This window comes from Leptonychotes weddellii, chromosome 10, assembly GCF_054177405.1.
Source record: "Leptonychotes weddellii isolate Sample4059 chromosome 10, ASM5417740v2, whole genome shotgun sequence".
Taxonomy (NCBI): domain Eukaryota; kingdom Metazoa; phylum Chordata; class Mammalia; order Carnivora; family Phocidae; genus Leptonychotes; species Leptonychotes weddellii.
Genome location: NC_138378.1, coordinates 72,972,354 through 72,992,353, shown reverse-complemented (window position 1 = coordinate 72,992,353; position 20,000 = coordinate 72,972,354). Strand labels below are relative to the sequence as shown.

Genomic DNA, 20,000 nt, shown 5'->3' with positions numbered 1-20,000 from the left:
TTATTTCTTTTGTCATGAATGCAGGCAGCCAGTGAGAGGCTTTGCTCCATCAGGAAGATCTTGGTCAATATACAAATATATAACATACAAATGGGTTTCATTTCCCTCTTTTTCACTCACATTTTGTCTAGTTGTGGAGCCCCAAAAGACAGCCATTTTAAATATGTGGAGCAAGCATATGATTCTCCCCATGTTTTCTCTCTTCAATGGCTTGAACACTCCCATGCCTTCTATCATTTCTCAAGAATGCTTGAAAATAAGGGTTTTGGGGGGGCGCCTGGGTGGCTCAGTCATTAAGCGTCTGCCTTCGGCTCAGGTCATGGTCCCAGGGTCCTGGGATCGAGTCCCACATCGGGCTCCCTGCTCTGCGGGGAGCCTGCTTCTCCCTCTCCCACTCCCCCTGCTTGTGTTCCCTCGTTCGCTGTATCTCTCTCTGTCAAATAAATAAAATCTTAAAAAAAAAAAAGAAGAAGAAAATAAGGGTTTTTTTCAATGATGCTATGCTAAGATTCGTCGAATGGTATTTTTTACTTATAAGGCAATTATACTGGTATCTGGTAGTCAAATAGAGGCAATGACCTCCTTGACCACAGGCTCCTCCAGGGCAAGGATAATATCTGGATCTTCCCTGTCTTGTTCTTTCTTGGCTCAGCACAATGTATGGTGCATGCTCAGCACTCAGTCAAGGCTTAAGGAACTAACCTGAATCATTCATCATTTACTGTTCCACCAGTATTCCAACAGATGAACTGCAACTTCCCAAACTATCCTTCCTCCTGAATGAAGTTATCCATTGGTAACTTTTCCTCTCTCCATCTTTTGCGTCCTTTTTCCATCTATGCCTTAATTTGGGGCATAACTTCTGGTCCTCATATCACTTTCCATGTTTTCGTTAGAAGTTCCTTTCACTACCGTAATTTGAGTTCTCACCCATATGCCATGAAATTTGTGTCTCTGGATCTTTTGTCTTTAGACTTGTATGCCCAACTACCTGCTAAACCCTCTCCATGCAAAGATGTTCACCTCACTCAACAAGTCCAAAGCTAAACTCTTCGTCTTCTGACCAACGTCCTACTCATTCTTCCTTGTTATTGATCCCAATAGGTATAAGCCCATCTATCCATGGTATAAACCTGAGGACCATCCATGACACCTACCTCCCCCGTCCCCCAGACATCCAATCAGTCATCAAGTCTTGTTCACTTTTACCCCTAAATAGTTCACAAATAAATCTCTCATTTTTCACCTAGTGATTGCTGGTCTTGTTCAGGCCTTCCCAGCTTTAAAGAGTTGAGTCAAATCACTTCACAGTTCAATTCCACTAGAATTGAGGACAGGAATTGGTCAGTTTTGCTTGCCATTGCATCTGCCTATCAAGTTCAGTGCCTAGCACTTGGCTGGCGCTCAGGAAATGTTTGTGGAATGAATGAACGGCTGTACTGCCTATAGAATACTACAATCTGGGGTCCTTAGCCCTCACAGAGTAAGCCCTTAGTCCACCCCCTGAGGACCATTCCTCAACCTGTTCCTTGTGCTCCAGCATGTGATTTCTGACAGATACGTTCTCCGTGTCCCTCCAGACTAATCGTCATCCTCTCCCACCACCACCCCGTCCGGCCCCAGCCCCTAATAACTTCCTACTTGCTAATTAAGTTACAGCTCAGATAACATCTCCCCCAGAAAGCCTTCCCTGATACACACACACAAACACACACTTGCCCCAGGATGCACACAAAGCACCTCATGCACACTTCTATCATTTCACTCCCATATTGTTTTATAATGACCTGTAGAATTCTACACTATAAATGTTTTGAAGTCCTGAACTGTATTTTATTTATTTTTATGCCCTCCATCCCAGGAAATTGTCTGTAACACATTAAATGCAAATATATTTCTGAATGAAAAAATGAATAACTTAAATGATATGCAGAGGGTTTCTGTGTTAAACTGTCATCTGATACTGTGATCTCCAATATTAAATGTCATAAAACAACTGAAAAAAATCTGTATAATTTAAAAACATCTCGGGGCGCCTGGGTGGCTCGGATGGTTGGGCGTCTGCCTTCGGCTCGGGTCATGATCCCAGGGTCCTGGGATCGAGTCCCGCATCGGGCTCCCTGCTAGGCGGGGAGCCTGCTTCTCCCTCTGCCTCTGCCTCTCTCTCTCTCTCTGACTCTCATGAATAAATAAATAGAACATTAAAAAAAAAAAAAACATCTCATACACTTGCATTCACACAAACACACACCACCATAAATATATATACATATATATATTAGGGGTGCCTGGGTGGCTCAGTTGGTTAAGTGTCCAACTCGATTTTGGCTCAGGTCATGATCTCGGGGTTGTGGGATCGAGCCCCGCATTGGGCTCGCTGTTCTGTGTGCAGCCTGCTTGAGATTCTCTCTCTCCCTCTCCCTCTGCCCCTCCCCCTTCAAAGAAATAAAATATTTTAATATGTACTTATATATTTTATACATAAACATATATAACCTATATTACATATATGTAATACATAACATATAAAGATCTTTTAATATATATTTAATATATATTATATATATTATACATATAAAGACTCAGTTGCAGTATAACACGGTCAAAAGAAAGGAAATTTGAGGGTAGCCATATCCCAACTTGAAATCTGTCTGCACCTCTTACATGGTTTTAGACAAGTCACATCCTCCCTAACTCTTGATATCCTAATCCATAAATGGGGACCAAAAAAGACTCCTCTGTCAATCACCTTTCAATTAAAAAATAATAATAATCCTCTGTAGGCATAACATATGCATATTTCCAGGCATGCAGCAAGCACTCAACAAATGACAGCTACTAAAGTTTGTAATGTAACGACATAGGTTGACCCAGTCAAACCTGAAATATCTACATACAGGTGTATTCAGTTTACAGACCTTCTGGAAAGAATAGCTAACCTGAGCTGACTTAGTGTCAGTTTGGTATGCCTTGGGCTATCTCCCAGCTGGTGTGTGCTCAGGGATTGCACACTGATCTTATTTTCACCTTCAGATAACATGATTTTACAGGTGGTTTGCTCCTCCCCACCCCATCAGGTTTGATTTGATGCCTAATATTTATAAATTGCTTTACAGTATACAAAGCACTTTGACATATTTTCTCACTTGGTCGTTTATCACATCAGCATGATGCCAGAATCATTTTTTTTTTCCCAGCCCAAAAATAGTGGGGTTTTGTTCTTCAAAAATTTCTACCCTACCAGTCTCATTCAAAAAGGTAGATAAATGAGAGTCTGGTGATCTTGATTCTGAAGAGTTCAGCTAGCAGCTATGTAGAAATTGATGAAATAATCACAAGGTTAAAAATGTGAAGTTGGTCTGCACCTATCCATAGGCGGTTTCCTCTTTGGGAAGTACATTTACTTTTTCAAACCACCAGGGTCTCTTTAGCAAATGATCTCTAGTGATCTGAAAGAGCTGGCTCGTCTCCCAAAATGAACAGTGCAGTCCCTCCAGACCAGGGGAGTCGCCAGTCCACGCGGAGAACACACCAATGTGCATGATGCTCCTGCACACACATACTCACGTTCCCACACCTGCACAGTCCGTAGAGACGTTCACACTCCCCTTGTCCCTGAGCCATGGCAGACGGGGTCGCTGATGGCCACCGTCTCACACACGGCCAGGGTGGCGACATCTAATTAGTTCCCTCCCCTAGACTTTCCACTTCTGTCTCAACAGTGTCTCTCAGGACCTTTAAAGGCACAGAACTTCAGTGGAAATGATGCCTTATATGTCTCCCAATCAACGATGCCATGGGAGAAAAAGGGACCAGAGAGATCCATACACAGAGAGAGGAGGAGAGAAGGGGTCCAGGTACTGCTATAAAAAGGGATACACTTTTTATATAAGTTTACCAAGGTATACTTGAAGTTGAGAAATTGGAAGTCCTAGGATTTCTTTATTTATGAGTTATTTGAAGTCTGGTAGGCTAAAAGTCCTATTTAAAAATCTTGGTGGTCCCCATTTGCATCCACTGGATAACCCAAACGTACAGTCTAAGCATTCAACTCAATCAACCACCAAATAGCACCCACACTTTGCTAGAGCCCTGGGTAAACCCTGTTCTTCTCAAAACATACTGCTTTGAGGCCATGCTTATCCAACTTCAAATTTGGGTCATTCAGATTAAAAGTATAAAATTCTTTACACAGATCTTCAAAAAAAATCCCTGGAAATCATTAAGCAAATTCATTTAAGCATGACAAGTTTGGGCAGTGCATTTTGTTTTAACACAGTGAAACTGTCCTGTTACCCTTTAAGTTTTTAGATATTTTTAAATACCAGAAGCTCACAGATTAATACTTAGAGTGTGCACACAGGCTGAGGATTCAGGGGCCACATTAAAATGTGCTTGGGAAAGGTCTGGAAGTGAAACCTTTCTAAGTCCACACTCTATCCTGCTGAAAGATGATAAAGTCAGGGAGGTGAGTGTTGTGCTTGGTGAAGACTGGCGGTGGCCTGAGGTGTCCCTCAGGGTGGCCCACACCAGCTGCAGGGAGGCCCACTCTTCACAAGATTATCTCCCTCACACACTTCTTCCGACTTTCTCCTTCGACTCTCCTCCTTTTTCTAATTTCCTTCCCTCTCCCCGCCCCCACTCCTCCTTTGCCAAGTCTGTAGGCCTGCCAGGGTTCTCGTTGAACCCCTTTTTCATGCCACGATAAAATGTGCTTATTACTAACCCACTTAACAGAGGCCTGACGGCTAATTTTGGTGACTCAGGGCAGATGGTAAATTAGGGGCGAGACCATGGAAATCCAGCACCCCCACTCAGAATCCACGGCTCTCACCAAGACACTACACTTCCTTTTCCAGCCCTACCATATTTGCCATTGTGAACTTTTAATCTAGAAACACATCTCAATAATTATCCAATTATTCCTTAGTTACGGTGCTCACCACATTGGAGCCAGCTGGTATCTTCACACATGGCATGAGGGTGTCTAATTCAGCATCCAATAAGGTAGATTTCTGAAAACTTCCTAAAACTTAGCAACTCTGATGCATTGCCTTAAATGTATATATGAGTTTATTTATTTAGATATATATGATTGTACAATGGTAGTGCGGGTAGTTTGTGAAAGCAGAGACAGTGTCCATTAAATTGAGTTCTAGATTTCCCACTTCTCATGTACCACAAATAAAACCTACAAAAATTATAATTTTTCAAGCACTGAATCCCCTATCTCCGTGTAATGAGGCATGTAGAGAGGAGGAGAAGAATTTTTGTGTTTTTGCCTTTGGTGAAAATTCTCCAAGGAGTAATTTCATCTTTAAATGAAAAGTTTTGTATCAGGTGATTGTACGAGCGCCAGGAATCCCCGAAGCCTCAGGTTCAGACGTGGGGAGATGCACAAGTTCACACTCACCACTCCCATATGCAAGCAACCTACACACATCGTGGGCATGAGGAAGAAAGCAAAAGAATGTGGAACGGAATAACTTCAATGTTTTTAATTATGTTGCGATGAAATTTAAAGGAGTTTGGCAGTCAGATGCATCTTTAAAATCTACCTGCCCTTAAATATTTTGCCTGCTCTCCTGCCAATGTCCGTGCCTCTCTCCCCTCCCCAGGCTCCAGGGCTGGTCGCTGTGGCAGGTGTGAAGGCAGTGGCCTTAAGAGGCCAGACCCAGCACGCTGGGTCACTTTCCCTGTGCTCCTTAAGATCTGACTTTCACAGCCTGATATCTTTTAGGACTCAACTCTGACACACTCAGGTTGTTCCTGACCTGCAGAGTGGAATTAATTCATCCATGACATTAAAAAATGAAATCGACAAGGCTGAGGAAAATGTCTACAGATATAAAACACCACCCGAAATATTCCAAAAGCTTTCCTCCTGAAATCCACCCAGCACTGATACCTGCGGCCCAATGTGTCTACGTCGAGGACTGAGGTTAGCAGCATCTCATGGTGATCCCACCGTGATCTCGGAAGATAACACAGATTCTTACACGGGGCAGGTACCCTCCAGCAAGAACATGGGAAAAGAATAATTACTACCAAAGGGAGACTACTACCAAGGGATAACAAGCAGTTTTACCCAAACCTCATAACTGGAAAGTAGGTGAGTAATTTAGAAATTATTCGGGTGCCCTGAATGTTCAAATTCTACTAAGCAGTCTGCTGCGGAGAAAAATCTCATGAACGGAAGAGACAATAAAGCCTTATTACACCAGGAATCTTAGTAAAAATAGTTATTTATGTTTCAATAATCTCTCCTTTTCCTGTGCCATTTTATTCTGGCTGGCATGCAATTAATAAAAGTAAACCCTTATATTAAATGACTAACGATTCTATATACTTCTACTCCCGAAATACCTGTGAACTGTAATTCAGAATTAAAATGTTTAAACAAACACTCTAATCCAACCGGCACCACTGCATCTCCAAATATTTGTATGTAAATATTTCAAACCATACTCCTTATTTATCTTCTGAGAGCTTTCTGCTGAAATTCAGATTATTTTCTCTCATTTCTATTTAGGAGTGACAGAAGAATCCGTAAATTATATGCCAGTATTATCTGATGTTATAAAATCCCTTTTGTAAGACTGCTTGCTTCCCAATGTTTTATTTTACATTTGAAACTCAGTATTCAGTGCTCCTCAGTCTGCAAACAAATTAAGATAAAATAAACGCAAAAGTGTCTTATATAAAACAACTTCAAACCACAAATTTTCTAGGCAACCATCCTAGCAAAAAGAACATCCGGATAATGCAGAAAACATTGTATCCTTAGCACGAGTAGATAATAAGACCTTGTAAGCAACTGGCGGCTAGCCATGAAGCATTTGCACTCAGAAATGTGGAGAAAAGTACTCAGCACCAGATCTGCACATAACTGTTACTTGAGGTTGAACCTGAAAGCGCATCTGTGGTGATTCTCTATACTATCTCAGCAACACAACCGAGTGCCCAGTCTCCTTTTACACCATGAGGAAATCAGAATAATAGTGCCCCACCTAATAAGAATTAAAAAGACATTTTCCTTAAACTCTGTGATTATAAAATGGTCTATAAAATAGCACCTCATTAACAATCACCCTGTCTTCCCTCCCCAAATCAAACTCATGCTGCTGAAGACTGGGCAGAATACAAGAGGATAAAATATCATTTAATATGCTGTTTATTTAAGGTTTCCAGTTTTAAATGCTCCACATTCATTCATACTTAGTTGTCACAGTAACTCCATATGATGGGTTCTTTATCCCCATGTTACAGATGATGACACTGAGGCTCATGGTTTGGCGGTGCCTTATCCTCTCCCAGCAAAGCCTAGGGTCAAACACCAGTGCTCTGGCTCTAAATTATATGTCTTTTATTGAAACACTCCCAGCCTGGGAGGTTGTGTAACTAAAAGTTACAATCAGTACACTTAATTGCTCTTTCTCAAGTGTTTCTGAAATCTCTTCTACTTCTAAACTCTCAAATCAGAAAATCCACAATTTTGATGTGAGGAAGAAAAAAAAAACAAACAAACATTCAGCCAAGATATACTCTTGGTTTTTTTCCTAACAGCATTATACTTTGAACAAAAGAATCATGGAAATTTACATTTACCACTGATTTCCACTAACAATTAGCTAGAAGGTATTCTCTAATTTTCCTGTGGTTTTTTCAGAAGCACTTCCAGCTTTTTATATTTTTAACGAAATTGTATTTTCAAAGTATCTGTCATTCTTCGAGGATTTTTGAATCCTTGAGCTCTCTCTCTCTCTCTCCCTTTCCTTCGTTATTTATCTTTGGTGAAATCATCAGAAAGGCCTTTCTCACGGCATTTTGGAATTTAATTTACATTTCTGATTCTTAGAATGGCCAAGTTCTCTACCTTTCAAGTCACTTAACTGAGAGATCAACCAAGGTGGCTGGGAATTCAAGAAGCAGGAGTCTGAGTTTTACTGTTGGTTCACTTTTTAAGAGACTCCAGTTCATCAGAATGCCATTCTTCAGCCATATGCAAGGCTATTATTCTGAGGCTGTTCATACTATTTTAGCAGTTATCGAGTATATGGAATATTAGAAGTATACTACAAGTGAAGAAAAGCCCCATAATTGATTTCTTAATGTTTTATTCTCCTCTTTTTCTATTGGCACATTCTTTACATGCCCTCAATAAATATTAAACACTCAAACAACTCACTATTAGGGTGGCAAGCAAACCTTCAGAATGTCGAAACAGAAGAGTGAAGAACAATGCACCTAATTGAAATGGCAGGGTAATTTGGAAAATAAAATTGAGTTGCTGCAAATTCCAAATTCCAGAATAAAAATGTTTATACTCACTCAAATGCAGATTGTTACTGGCTTTGAATAATTATCAGAATAAAAAATACTTGAACACCAACAATACACTTGATATGCACAGAACAAGCACAGTCTAGATGTCTCTATTATTCTGCCCAAGGAAGCGCAGGACGCAAGGAGTCTGATATTTTCCTTAGTGATTTTGTTATTTAACACAGCTTACAAAATCCCCAAATGTGGTGAAACAATAGGCCAGGCCACCAAATACACAACTAGCATTAAAATTTCACGAAATTTTATATTCTTCAGAAAATAGTAAACACAGTAAGGGACAAAGAAGCATACTGAAAGAAAGAAAGGGGTTAATGTTCTGCTCCTCAATATCTTTTTTTGTCTTCAAACATATAAATGTATCACCAAGACCAATTCAAAATGTAAAATTCCTGATTCCCTTTGGCAGAAGCTAGAACCAAGAAAACTATGACAATTAAAATGAAAATGGAAGAATGCATTTGCATCTGGAATTATGACATACAAACACATAATGACGCTCTAAGAGACGCTATTTATCTGCACACTGAAGGTAACCTTATTATCTACTTAGGGTTATGCCACTTTGGGTGGAGATACCACCCATACCTCTCAAAGATAAATTCCATATGCTCTGTACGGTTATAGCATATTTCCCATAAATAATGTATAAAATAGACTGTAAATAAATAATACATGTATCTGAACTGTTCAAGAGTGAAGGGCAGGGTGGCTCCTCATGAGACTGAGTCTCTTCTGAATGAACAATTTCAAATGAAAGTAATGTTCAAAGGGTAATTATCACAAAGTTCTTACACTAAAATATTCCGAAACAGGGGTTTTAAAACAATTCCAGATCTGGTGGGAACTTTCAAGTCAGTGTTTCAACTGAACCCAAAATACCCGATTTAATTTTACTGCTAAAGTTTTATTCTGATTTCAGCATCCCACCTATTTGCTGCAACTTTTAATTCTCTCTCTACACTACTGCTTTTTATGATCAATAAAATAACTAGACTTAAAATGTCATGTATGAGTTTTTGTCTCATGAAACACAGTGGTTTTATTTTTTCTTCCCTGTGAATAATGTTTAACATTGCAGTGAACAGAAAGGAAGGCTACCTTAAAAACAAACAAACAAACAAAAAAAAAAAAAACAAAAACAAAGCCCACCTGCACTAGTTTGCTAGGATTTTACATTGTAAAAATTGTTAGTCCCCACCCTCAAAGACTCTCCCTTTGAAGCCCTAGAGACACACAAACTATTTCCACTTCTTGTAAATGGTATAAGTAGGCCTTTAGAACATCAGACACTGTACACCATTTAGTTGGAAATTACGTTTTCAAATCGCTAAGGAATAGTCTCTGAATAACAGAAAACACTATAGGTCACAGTTAATTATAGCTTGTCTATCAAATTAAGTTAATGTTCGAGAACACATCCAAATAGTTATGGAGACATTAGGAGGAGTTTTACTGTCAAAGAAATTCTCATTCATTCAGCTTCTAATATTTTTTTAAAAAGAGAGATAAGCCTTTTTACAAGTTGGGATGGCATAAGAAAACTCTGGGTTTACATCAAATTGCTCCCTTCATTGTCCTTTTGATGACTATGTCGATTTCATTATAAACTTCATTTTCCAGAGTTTCATAATAGTCATAAACACACTTCACTTAAAAGAGTTTCTGTGGGACATAATGTGAATGCAAATGCAGAATAAAATGCAAACCGTGGAGGTCTGGGAACAAATATGGACTATCCGTTAAGAATACAGTCACTGAAAATAAACATTTAGGCCTTAAGAGGAAGAACACAAAAGGGCTGATATGAATCTTTATATCACGTATTCAGAGCCCTAGGGAAGGCAAACAAGAACAACAGTTTTCAGTTTTGCTCCTAATTGTAAAGCACAGGTTGGCCGTATTTGATGACTTTGGTCTCTACTCATTCCTGTTCTGAAGTGAGTAACATTTTTCATCTTTGTCGGAAAATAAGCCCATGTGTGGGTAATAGCCCACCAGGTACTCAAACAGGGAAATAAGACCTAGCAAACTACTTCAAGTTCAAATCTCAGGCCTACAAGGTTTACCAAACAGTGGAAAAGAAGTGATTAGAAAGAAAGAACCAGACCCCTGCTTTGCTAACTAATAACCACCAACCCAGATATTCACAACTAATAATAAACATGCTAACCATGTGGTGGTATGAAGTATAAGGGAAAAATCTAGAGAAATGGGAATTCATCAGCAACAATTAATTCCAAGTTACGTGTTGTCCGGGAATCATTCTAATATCACTCAAAATGCTAATTATCCACCTACCATGATCTTCTATACGAATCAAAATAACGTATGTTTAAATCCATTGTAAAATTTAAGACTTTGTATTGTGTCAAAATGAAAAAAAGTAGCGAGACTAAGAATGTTGCTTAAACTTGGTAAACTCATAAAAAGTCATGGTGATTTTAAGAGTATTACTTAGTAAACTTATTAATAGTAACAGCACTTCCTTTTTGAGGAAAACTATGATTTCATTTAAGTTTTTTAAAGAACCATAACATTTTACACTCCAGGTTCTTTACCTCATGATTATAAATCCTATTAATTGTAAATGGAGTCATGAAAAGTACCAATGGGAAAATCAATTATAGAAATGTGTTTTTGAGGATTATAAATAATATAGAATTTGTTTTCACAATTTATTTATCCTCCATTAGTTTATGGCATACACAGGGGTGCATGATCCATGGAAAAGTGATAGCAGGATTATTGCATATCTTGAAGAGGTTAATGACTAGTTCAGGCTATAATTTGTATTTAACTGTGTATACTCATGATGCCAAAGAATAGCAGGTATGTAATTCAATAAGTGTAGAATTAAGCTTTTTTTCCACCAGAGAATAAACTTTTAATGGTATGTTTTAGTCAATTTTAGGAATTCTTAACCAAGAAGTCCAGAAATACAAAACAATTTCAAAAGATGTGCACTCTTGTATTTTCCTTCAACAAGAATATATTTCCTAGATTAAGAAATGCTATTTGGAAAAAATAAAAAAGTGTTCAGAGAGAGTCTAGTAAAGTGTTGCCAGTTGCTTTAATTCTGCACACATGAATGCATTAAATTGATTGAAATTGGATTCTAGTGACAAATTTTTAAATGACTATATTCTTGCTTATTTCCAATGGTATCCTCTGTACTATTTATTAAAATGTCAAATTTACAAGTGTGGGAAATCCAGCAATTTGCCCAACATAGGTATACTTCTCGGAGAGGTTGTTTTAAGACTCCAAAAAGCTCTTGCAAATTCCTATACCCCTGAAATCATGGCACTTTTAATTAAGGATACGGTGAGAATGTCCTTTTATTTTTACACCACACACACACTCATCTGCTTGAATTTTTCAAAACTGATTTTATACACGTAAGGTTTATTCACAAATATTAAGGATAGCAAAATATCCAAACTTTTACTGGATCCCAAAAAGTCAAATTTTGGAATCACTATTAAAATTCAAATTGGAAGACTGTATTTTGTGTTTTAGACTCTAACTTTTAAAACAGGTACGATATGCTGGCGGGTCCTGCTGAGTAAGGACACCAAGCTGTACGTGATGTACAGCAGTGTTGTCTCACTTGGGATTTTGAAAACCTTCAAGTCTGACATCTGTACAACTGTCAGATACAGAGTCACATGTATTTTACTTTTATTTCTTTATCTGTAAAAGAATACTTTCCCATAGTTTTGATACGATTTTTAAATATTAAATGTTTGCACAAAGGAGAAATGACAAAAAAATTTGTTTCAATTCTAACGTAAAATTCAAGTAATACTTTGACACACATATGACAGATATCATAATCCAAAAAAGGCCACGTAAAACGCTACCACTACAAACATTTAAGGCTGCGTAACAGAAATGAATGAGAATGGTATCAGTTTACTATCCTTCAACTGTTTCCCTGACAGTGGAGTCAAATAATGTTGAATTATAGACCTTCTTACAGGAAGTCTTATTTTGTGTTCATTTTTTGATCATTTCCCTGCTAGTCTCTGTAGGAATTTGGCAGTATGCCGACTTTCCTCTAAAAGTTTCTGTATACATACTTTGGTTGTGTTTGATGATTAAATGATCATTTATTAAAACTTAAGCATTTCACATTTGTTTGACATATTTACGTTTCATAAGAAAATATTGTTATCGCAAGGGAAAGCATAACATCACCAATACAAAAATACTTCATTTGAATTCATGTTGACAATATTTTCATTTATGACAAGTGTCTTAATATAACTTGTTATGCATTCTTCACAGTTTCTTCCAGTCTACCTGCGAGGGAAGGTATGCTAGTTTTACTACAGTAGGCCTCGTGTCAATATTTTAGCCCATCTGTTTGACCTTAATAGGCCTGTTTCTACCGTGGGGCCACAAATCGTCTTTGTTTTTAAGAGTATGGAGTTTTTTCTGCATAATTTTCCTTCCCTCACCCAGCAACAGCTGTGTTTTAAATCTTTTGGAGTATGACAAACATTTTAACATTTAAACATACAAGGGTTTGAAAATATAATGATTTAAAATTTGTTTATTTTCAAAGTTGGGCAATTACAGCATGATATCTGTTGCTTTTTTGAAAGCAGTGCCCGTATGTTAATCTTTTTTTTTTCTTCCTTCTACTCATCTTCCTCTACTATGTAAGCTTCTCCATGTTTCCAAGATAAGTCTCTAAGTCAGGACCAATAGCAACAGCGCACACAACCACTCTATATATTTCCAAATCATGAGCAACGGAGTCATTCTGGTGGGAGAGGGATTGCTATTTGAGTGACCTATTGCTGCAGAGCTAGTTAAATCACTGAACAATAGTTACTGTTATGGCTTTACTTTGTACAAAGTAGCATTGGTATCATTGCTTTCCATTAACTATGGAACTTGCACTGGGGACTTCCACTTGAGAGGGAGAGAGAGACAGAGACAGAGACAGAGAGAGATGCACTATGAAAAGGGAATAACTTTTGTAGTATTAGCGTTTAGACTTACAGACATTTAACAATGTAATTGATCTCAACCCATCTGCATATATTCTTCACTTGCTTTTCCTAAAATGTTTTTTAAGTGCCCCTATTAGGAATCAGTACACGCCTACTTTGAAATTCACACACAGATACATGCTAAAAGCCAATCAGATTAAGAGTACACTTATCTTGATGAGCACTGAGTAATATATGGAACTGTTGAATCACTATATTGTACACCTGAAACTAATATAACGCTGTATGTTAACTATACTGGAATTAAAATTTTTAAAAAGCCAATCAGAAAGCAACAATAAAAACACACCTGGTAAGCAACTAAGTTTTAATTCAAAGGATACTAAGCCATAAACGGCCTAGAATGAACATCCCAATTAGCCAATGTAGTGACAAGCAGTCAACACCTTATTATTTAATCATTAAAGAGAATCTTGCCATAATTTCCCTTTACATATTTCAAAAAAAGGAATTAAAAGTACAACACAAGACCCACAACAATCAAAGAGTAAAGTTAGATGAATCTAAGACCCCCATCGATGCAAGGCCTGCGGACTGAGAGTTTCCAAGACAAAGGCATTAATTGTGAAGTATTTACAATTTAAATAAGATGTGTCCATGTGTAAGCATTTAGAAACAAACTACCTGACAAAGGGACCGTTTTCCTGTCTCTTGCTGTTTGTGGCCAGTTTTCTTATTGGATGAAAACAAATTGCCTGCATTTCTAGTATTGGTAAATATCCAATGGCCTCATCTATTTTTTCTAAAGCAGCAAATCCAATTCATCAAGGACATTAGGCTGTCCCTTGCCCTCTCATCCCCATTCCTTACCATAACACCTCCCCCAAAAGAGAAAGCTAAAATCTCCCTTGGATGCATCCCTACCCCACTTTGCAGGGAGGGGGCGTTTTCAGTCAAGTCCAAGTTCAGTTTTAAGAATTTTTAACTCAAAAGATGCTTTAGAAACAACACCCCGCACTTTTAAAATAAAGCAATCGCCACCAGGGTTTTCCTAGCCCACTTGGGAACCAAAGCTCACTGGCCCAAGGCTGCCCCGGATCCCCGAGGCCCCAGGCCTGGCGCTCTCCAGCCTGGGACGCACAGCCCCGGAGGCCGATCCTCCTCCCCTGGGAGTTTTAGCAGCACTTGGCATTTAACCTGCCTGGCGTGCGTGGCTTTCTGGTTCCATCTCCTTGAGCCACATTACTTCTCCCCAGATGTCAGGCACAAATCTGGATTAACATGCAACAGGGCGCCCTGTGCAGCCCGCCAGCCCTCGCCCAAGAGCTGTTAAATGCAGATTCAGCTGAGGACCCCCCGGAGAGCTGCTGTTGAATAAAAATTGTAATCCAAAGGGACCATTTCTTTGCCTCCCGCTGCTTGTGGGAAACCGGGGCTGACGCCCGAGCACAGACCCAGCTAGTCCGCGCTGGCTACGAGCAGGCGTGGCCACCTCGGGAGGCGGCCTTAGGGGCCCGGAGACTCTTCACTCCTCTCTCTCCACTCTCTGGACTGGTTCTTGGAGTGGAAAATGCTTAGACTCAAGGAGTGGCGAGCAACAGACAGCCCTGGGAAGAAAGACTTCATTCGACGGCTCCTTCTGGGAGCGAGGCCTAAAATCTAACGTCTGGGAGGCCAGACTCTTCCCCGCCTAACCACTCTTGACGCCCCCAGTTCCACCCTGAATCCCCCAAACAGGCGTCCAGCCTCCCGACGGGCCCGCTTCCTTCTCCACTGACAACCAGGCTCAACCCTCGCCTCGACGCCTCGCACCATCGTTTCTCTCTGCTCCCGCTCCCGGGGCACAGCCCGGCCCTCGCCGGGAACGGAGGCCCGGAAGCCCCCGGTGCCCCTCGCCTGCCCCCAGTCTCCCGGCACCGGGAGCGCAGTGCGGAGCTGGGAGCCAGGCCGTCGGGAGAGGGCGCCCGGGAGGCCTGAGCCCGCGGGAGGTGACTCTCAGGCCTGGCTCCTCGGGGTCTGGGAGTGGAAGTGGGCGGGGGGGGGGGGGGAAACGACGGACATAGAGGCGGGGATGGGAAACGAGATTACGGCTTCTACTGGCGTCTTAATCTGATAAAAATTAAAAAAAAAAAAAAAGCATCACTAAGAGGCCAAATGGTTATCCGCCGACTTAGCCCTCCGGGAAACCGGCTGGTATCAAAGTCGTCGATCCAAGGTCCCTGCGCGGGTGGCAGCCTTCGCGCCCTCCGAGGATAAAAGTAAAATAAAATAAACCGTGCCGCCAGTAGGCCCTAGAGACAGAGGGGTTAATGAGCTAACGAGGAGCTGCGCTCGCACCACACCTGAAGCATCCAGTCCCGGAGCGCACCCTCTGCGGGGGCTCAAACTAGCTGGGCCACATTCGCAGACAGGTGGCGAGGCCGTCCTTTTTGGGCCCAGCCCCCAGGGCGCCGCATTAAGGGTCCAGGAACCCCAGGGACCTGCAAGCAGGCTTCGGTCCGGAGAACTGGCGCTCAGCGGGCGGCCTTAGTGCCTGGTCTCTGTCTCCCCACCTCCCAGAGCAGGGGACTCCACTCCGGGGCCGAGGCTAGGTCCCGCGTGCGCCCCGCGCTCTGCGCTCCCAGTCCAAAGAGAGCCCAGGCACGCTCGCTCCTGGCTCCCGGGAAGCGGACAATTAGGAAAACAAACTTGGGTTTACTGCCCTCTGACCAAGACCGAGGGGAGCTCCAGGGGTCACGCGAGCGCGCCCACGCGCATTGGCCAACAGCGCCATGAGCCCAACCAAAGCTGCGAAGCCCACCAGTAAGCGGTGGGGGCGGAATGAACACTTCTCATTTTTTTTTAGGTGAGGGAGAATAAAATGCGAATTTTTATCCACTACAATTGCCTACGAATCTGCATATCTCAAATTAAGGTAACTGTGTAACAAAAGTTTACCGAAGGAGTAGGGGGGAAACTCAATGATGTTGTATCAATTTTGTGTCCCCCCCCCAATAAAACCCATAGCTTTGGCCCTTTATCTTTGGCTTTAATAAAATAATGATTCGTTGAGAAAATGGGGTATAAATCTTCATTTTGGAGGCAATTAAAGTGTTGATTTCATTCATGCCCCTAAGCGATTCTTGTAATTTGCTCAAATAGCTTTATGTACCCAGCACTCCGGAGCTCTTAGAATCCCATTTTCTAGTTAGGCTTGTTGGATTACAATTTTTATTCAACAGCAGCTACACGAGGGTTCCTCAGCGGAATCTGCATTTAACAGCTCCAGGGCAAGGGCTGGCGGGCTGAACCAGGCGGGAGGCCCGGCAGCTCGCAGGGACCGAGCCGGGGCGGGAGCCGCCTGCAGTTTTCCCACCTCGGCGGGGCCGCACAGGGATTGCGCAGACTGCCTGTTCTGTGCACTCGTCTACACTGCCGAAAGTTTGCAACTTGCCAAATCATAGTCAAGAACGGGCGCGTTGGCGTTTTTAAAGCTCAGCTCTGCCTGCCCTCCACTGCTCTTGGGGAAAGGAAGAATTCGGCCTCTGTCGCGGGATTACCAGGAGAAATCCAAGCTGGGAATTTATTTTAAAAGGGTGATGTTGAGAGAAGAAAACTTTAAGATGACACCAAGACAGACCCAGGAGTCCGGCACTCCTGCAAGGACTCTACAAGATAGCAGCTAGCCAACAGTGATCATGGCAGAGCTTGCAAAGGAAAACCCTGCATGACTGGCTGTCCTTTGGCTTAACAAAGGCAGGCTGATCTCTCCCCCCCCAAGACGGAACTCACTTGCCAAGTCAGAAAGAGAAACAACTCTAGGCCTTCACTCATTTATGCAGAGGCCAGAGGAGACCCGCAACCCAAATCTCTATTCGCGTTGCAGCAATTCACTACGGAGAACTGTCCTGAGCCCGTTTCATCTCACCCGCTCCTCAGGTTTTCACTTTCATTGCATTTTTGCAACTTCTTTGGGCCAATCCAGAGACGCAGCGACAGGAGAGAGAGAGAGAGACTGGGAGCAAACAGTGGTGTTAGGGTGAGAGAGGGAGAGAAATCCCCCCAGCAACTCCAAATAAAAGTCATCCCCACTTAGCAAAGCAGCGGAAGAAGGGCCTGGAGGGAGGACCGAAGAGGAGGGGGCGAACAAGCAAGGGCCGGCAGTTGAGAGCGAAGGCGGGGCAAGGCCCCCCACCGCCACACCGAGGGAGTCGCCAGGGTGCCCCTGACGCTGACGCTTCCAAAAGCTGCCAACATAGAGGGCCCAGTGCATGTACCAGCTGGAGGATGAGTAGAAAGGAGGAGGAGAAACGTCCATATTTATCTGTTTTTATAACCTCGGCCTGGTCTTATTTTTTCTACTAAGTACAATAAAATGGGCGAGCTTGGAGCTAGCACTGCACAAAGCAATGCTCAGTGAGGTCTAGAAGCGTTCGGCCGAGGAAAACTGACAAGACAGGCTAATGAACCGTATAGACAGGGAGAAAATAGCCAGCATTTGCTAGATTTCAAACCCTCGCTGTCTCTCTTAGACCACCTATCTTGGGTTTATTCCTAATAAAATAAGAAATAAGCAGACCCTACACTTTTCTTTTCTTCGAAATAGAAGGGGGAAAAAATGCTCCAGAACAAAGCCCTACAATCAGAGGCAGTCACTGGCAGTTAACACTCCCATTATTATAGAGGGTAAATAAAATAAAGACAAAAATTAAAAGCGACAAGAAACAGGTCAAGTTTGCAGGCAAAGCTTTTACAAGCTCATCTCTCCAGGTCGAATCCCAGAGCCAGCCTTAATGAAGCAATAATAGCCACATTATTCAAAAATTTTCATTTCGATGGAAATGTATCTAAAAGGGACTTAATCATATGCAAATAATAAAAGGAGGTGGTAGTGACCCAGCAAGCAATATGCATACAGATATTTTTTTTCAAGGGATGTTGAAATTGAAAAGCGCATACCTGGTCGGTTAGATTTGCTGATCTTGTTATATCTTCACTGTCTGATTTTGATCCTCCTTCTCTATCGTCTATCACCAAATCGATAGGCATTTTCCCTTTCAAACAGCTAATATACCGGTGGCAGAAATTGTCACATAATTCGTGTACCTACATTATGACAGAAATAAAAAAATGGAAATATAATCAGGAGTGCATAAATGACATTGACAAGTGCAAACCACCCCCCTTGTGAGATCCAAACTTCCAAATAGGGAAACACAGAGCAATTGTCCTCCAGAGACCCCCAGACGCATCCAGAATTAGGAATAACTTTCTTTTCTTGCAAAATAGAGATATCCCAGAAAATTGACAGTGACAAGATGATTCACAGGCTACAACATATTCAACACCCGTGTTAAATTCATCTGCTCCCAGGGCCGTGGCCATTAGAGAGGTGACCTGCGTGGGTGACATTTAAGGTAAACTATTTAATTTCATCCACTTACTTTATCATAAGTCCTTTTCCAATGAGGCTAAGGGAAAATGTGAACATATATATATATAATATATACATATATTATATATATATATTAACACACACACACACACACATATACCTCCAAAGGACCACTACTATGGTGGCATAGGATGTATGTCTGACAGCCCAAGTCCTTATAACATTTGTAATTAGAGATTCTCCCCATAAGAAGCATATTTTAGGTTACTTTTAAAAAATAGAAGAAAATCAAATTGCCAGTACTCATGATATGAAAAACACCTACAGCCACAAAAAAAAGTATCAAATTGATTTTTTTAAAAAAAGGAAAAAGAAAGCTTCAAAATATTTAGGTATTAGTGGAGCGGTCTCTCACAGGCCTCAGGCATCACTGACATGCAAAACTCACAAGAAACCCCAGTGTGCTTGCAATTTAATGTTAGTTTGAATTACAATGCATTAAGTTTTTATTGCTGAGATTTATAGAACAGCTAGCAAAATCATGTTATCCCACACCCTTTCCTGAGTGTGAAGGTGGGGTGTGTGCAGGATTCACAGATTCAAGAAATTGACACAACTATCAACTCTGCTTTGTCTCTGCACAAGGTTTAATGTGCCTCCCTCACCACCTCCTCCAGACTCCCTGCCCACTCCTCCTCCTCCTCCCTCCGCCTCTCCTCTGTGTCTGACCTGCCGCTGCTCTCAGACTGTCTTCCAGAAACTCACCAAAACTAAACAAAACTCCCTCACCCACCCACCCAGAGGTGGCAAAGAAAAGGGGGAAGAGGAAGAGAAATCACAAAGGTAAAACCTGTGAAGCAAACTCACAACAGCATTCTAAACATCAAGAGAGATGCATAGAATTGGAACTATTTATACAAAGCCAGCAAAGTATTAAGAATGAATGCGAGGCTAGGGCATTTGAGATGCGGGTTTTAGTGGCTGAAATCGTAATTAAACTGCAAAGAGAAATGGACGCTAAGATTGGCCTTGACACTAATTACCAGAAAGAAAGACATTTATGCAAATGTCTCAGAAGCCTGAACTTCAGCCATTCAGAACCCTCCCCCCACCCCACCCAACCCCACCCCCTCAAGTTTGGGGGTGAGGAGAAAGCAAAAGGAAAAGAGGCTAGAGAAATTACCTTCTCTAATTCCAACAGATGAAACCTTAATACTTGTATGGCTTGAATCATCTGCAAAGATACAAAAAGAATGAGCACCCTATTCCTGGTTTGCAGAAAATTGGCTGTCACAGCTCTACTATCTCCAGCCTAT

At 41.4% G+C, this 20,000-nt stretch overlaps 1 protein-coding gene across 4 annotated transcripts in view; it reads right to left on the bottom strand.

Annotated features, from left to right (window-relative positions):
* MEIS1 (Meis homeobox 1) overlaps window positions 1–20,000 on the bottom strand; it is a 133,545-nt gene that overhangs the window by 107,469 nt on the left and 6,076 nt on the right. For all 4 annotated transcript variants that reach the window (XM_081833610.1, XM_081833612.1, XM_081833611.1 and 1 more), the window contains exons 5-6: window positions 19,868–19,918; window positions 18,249–18,395 (exon numbers count right to left, since the gene is read on the bottom strand). In XM_081833610.1, the coding sequence (XP_081689736.1) occupies window positions 18,249–18,395; window positions 19,868–19,918 (198 nt within the window). The remainder of the gene's footprint in view (window positions 1–18,248; window positions 18,396–19,867; window positions 19,919–20,000) is intronic.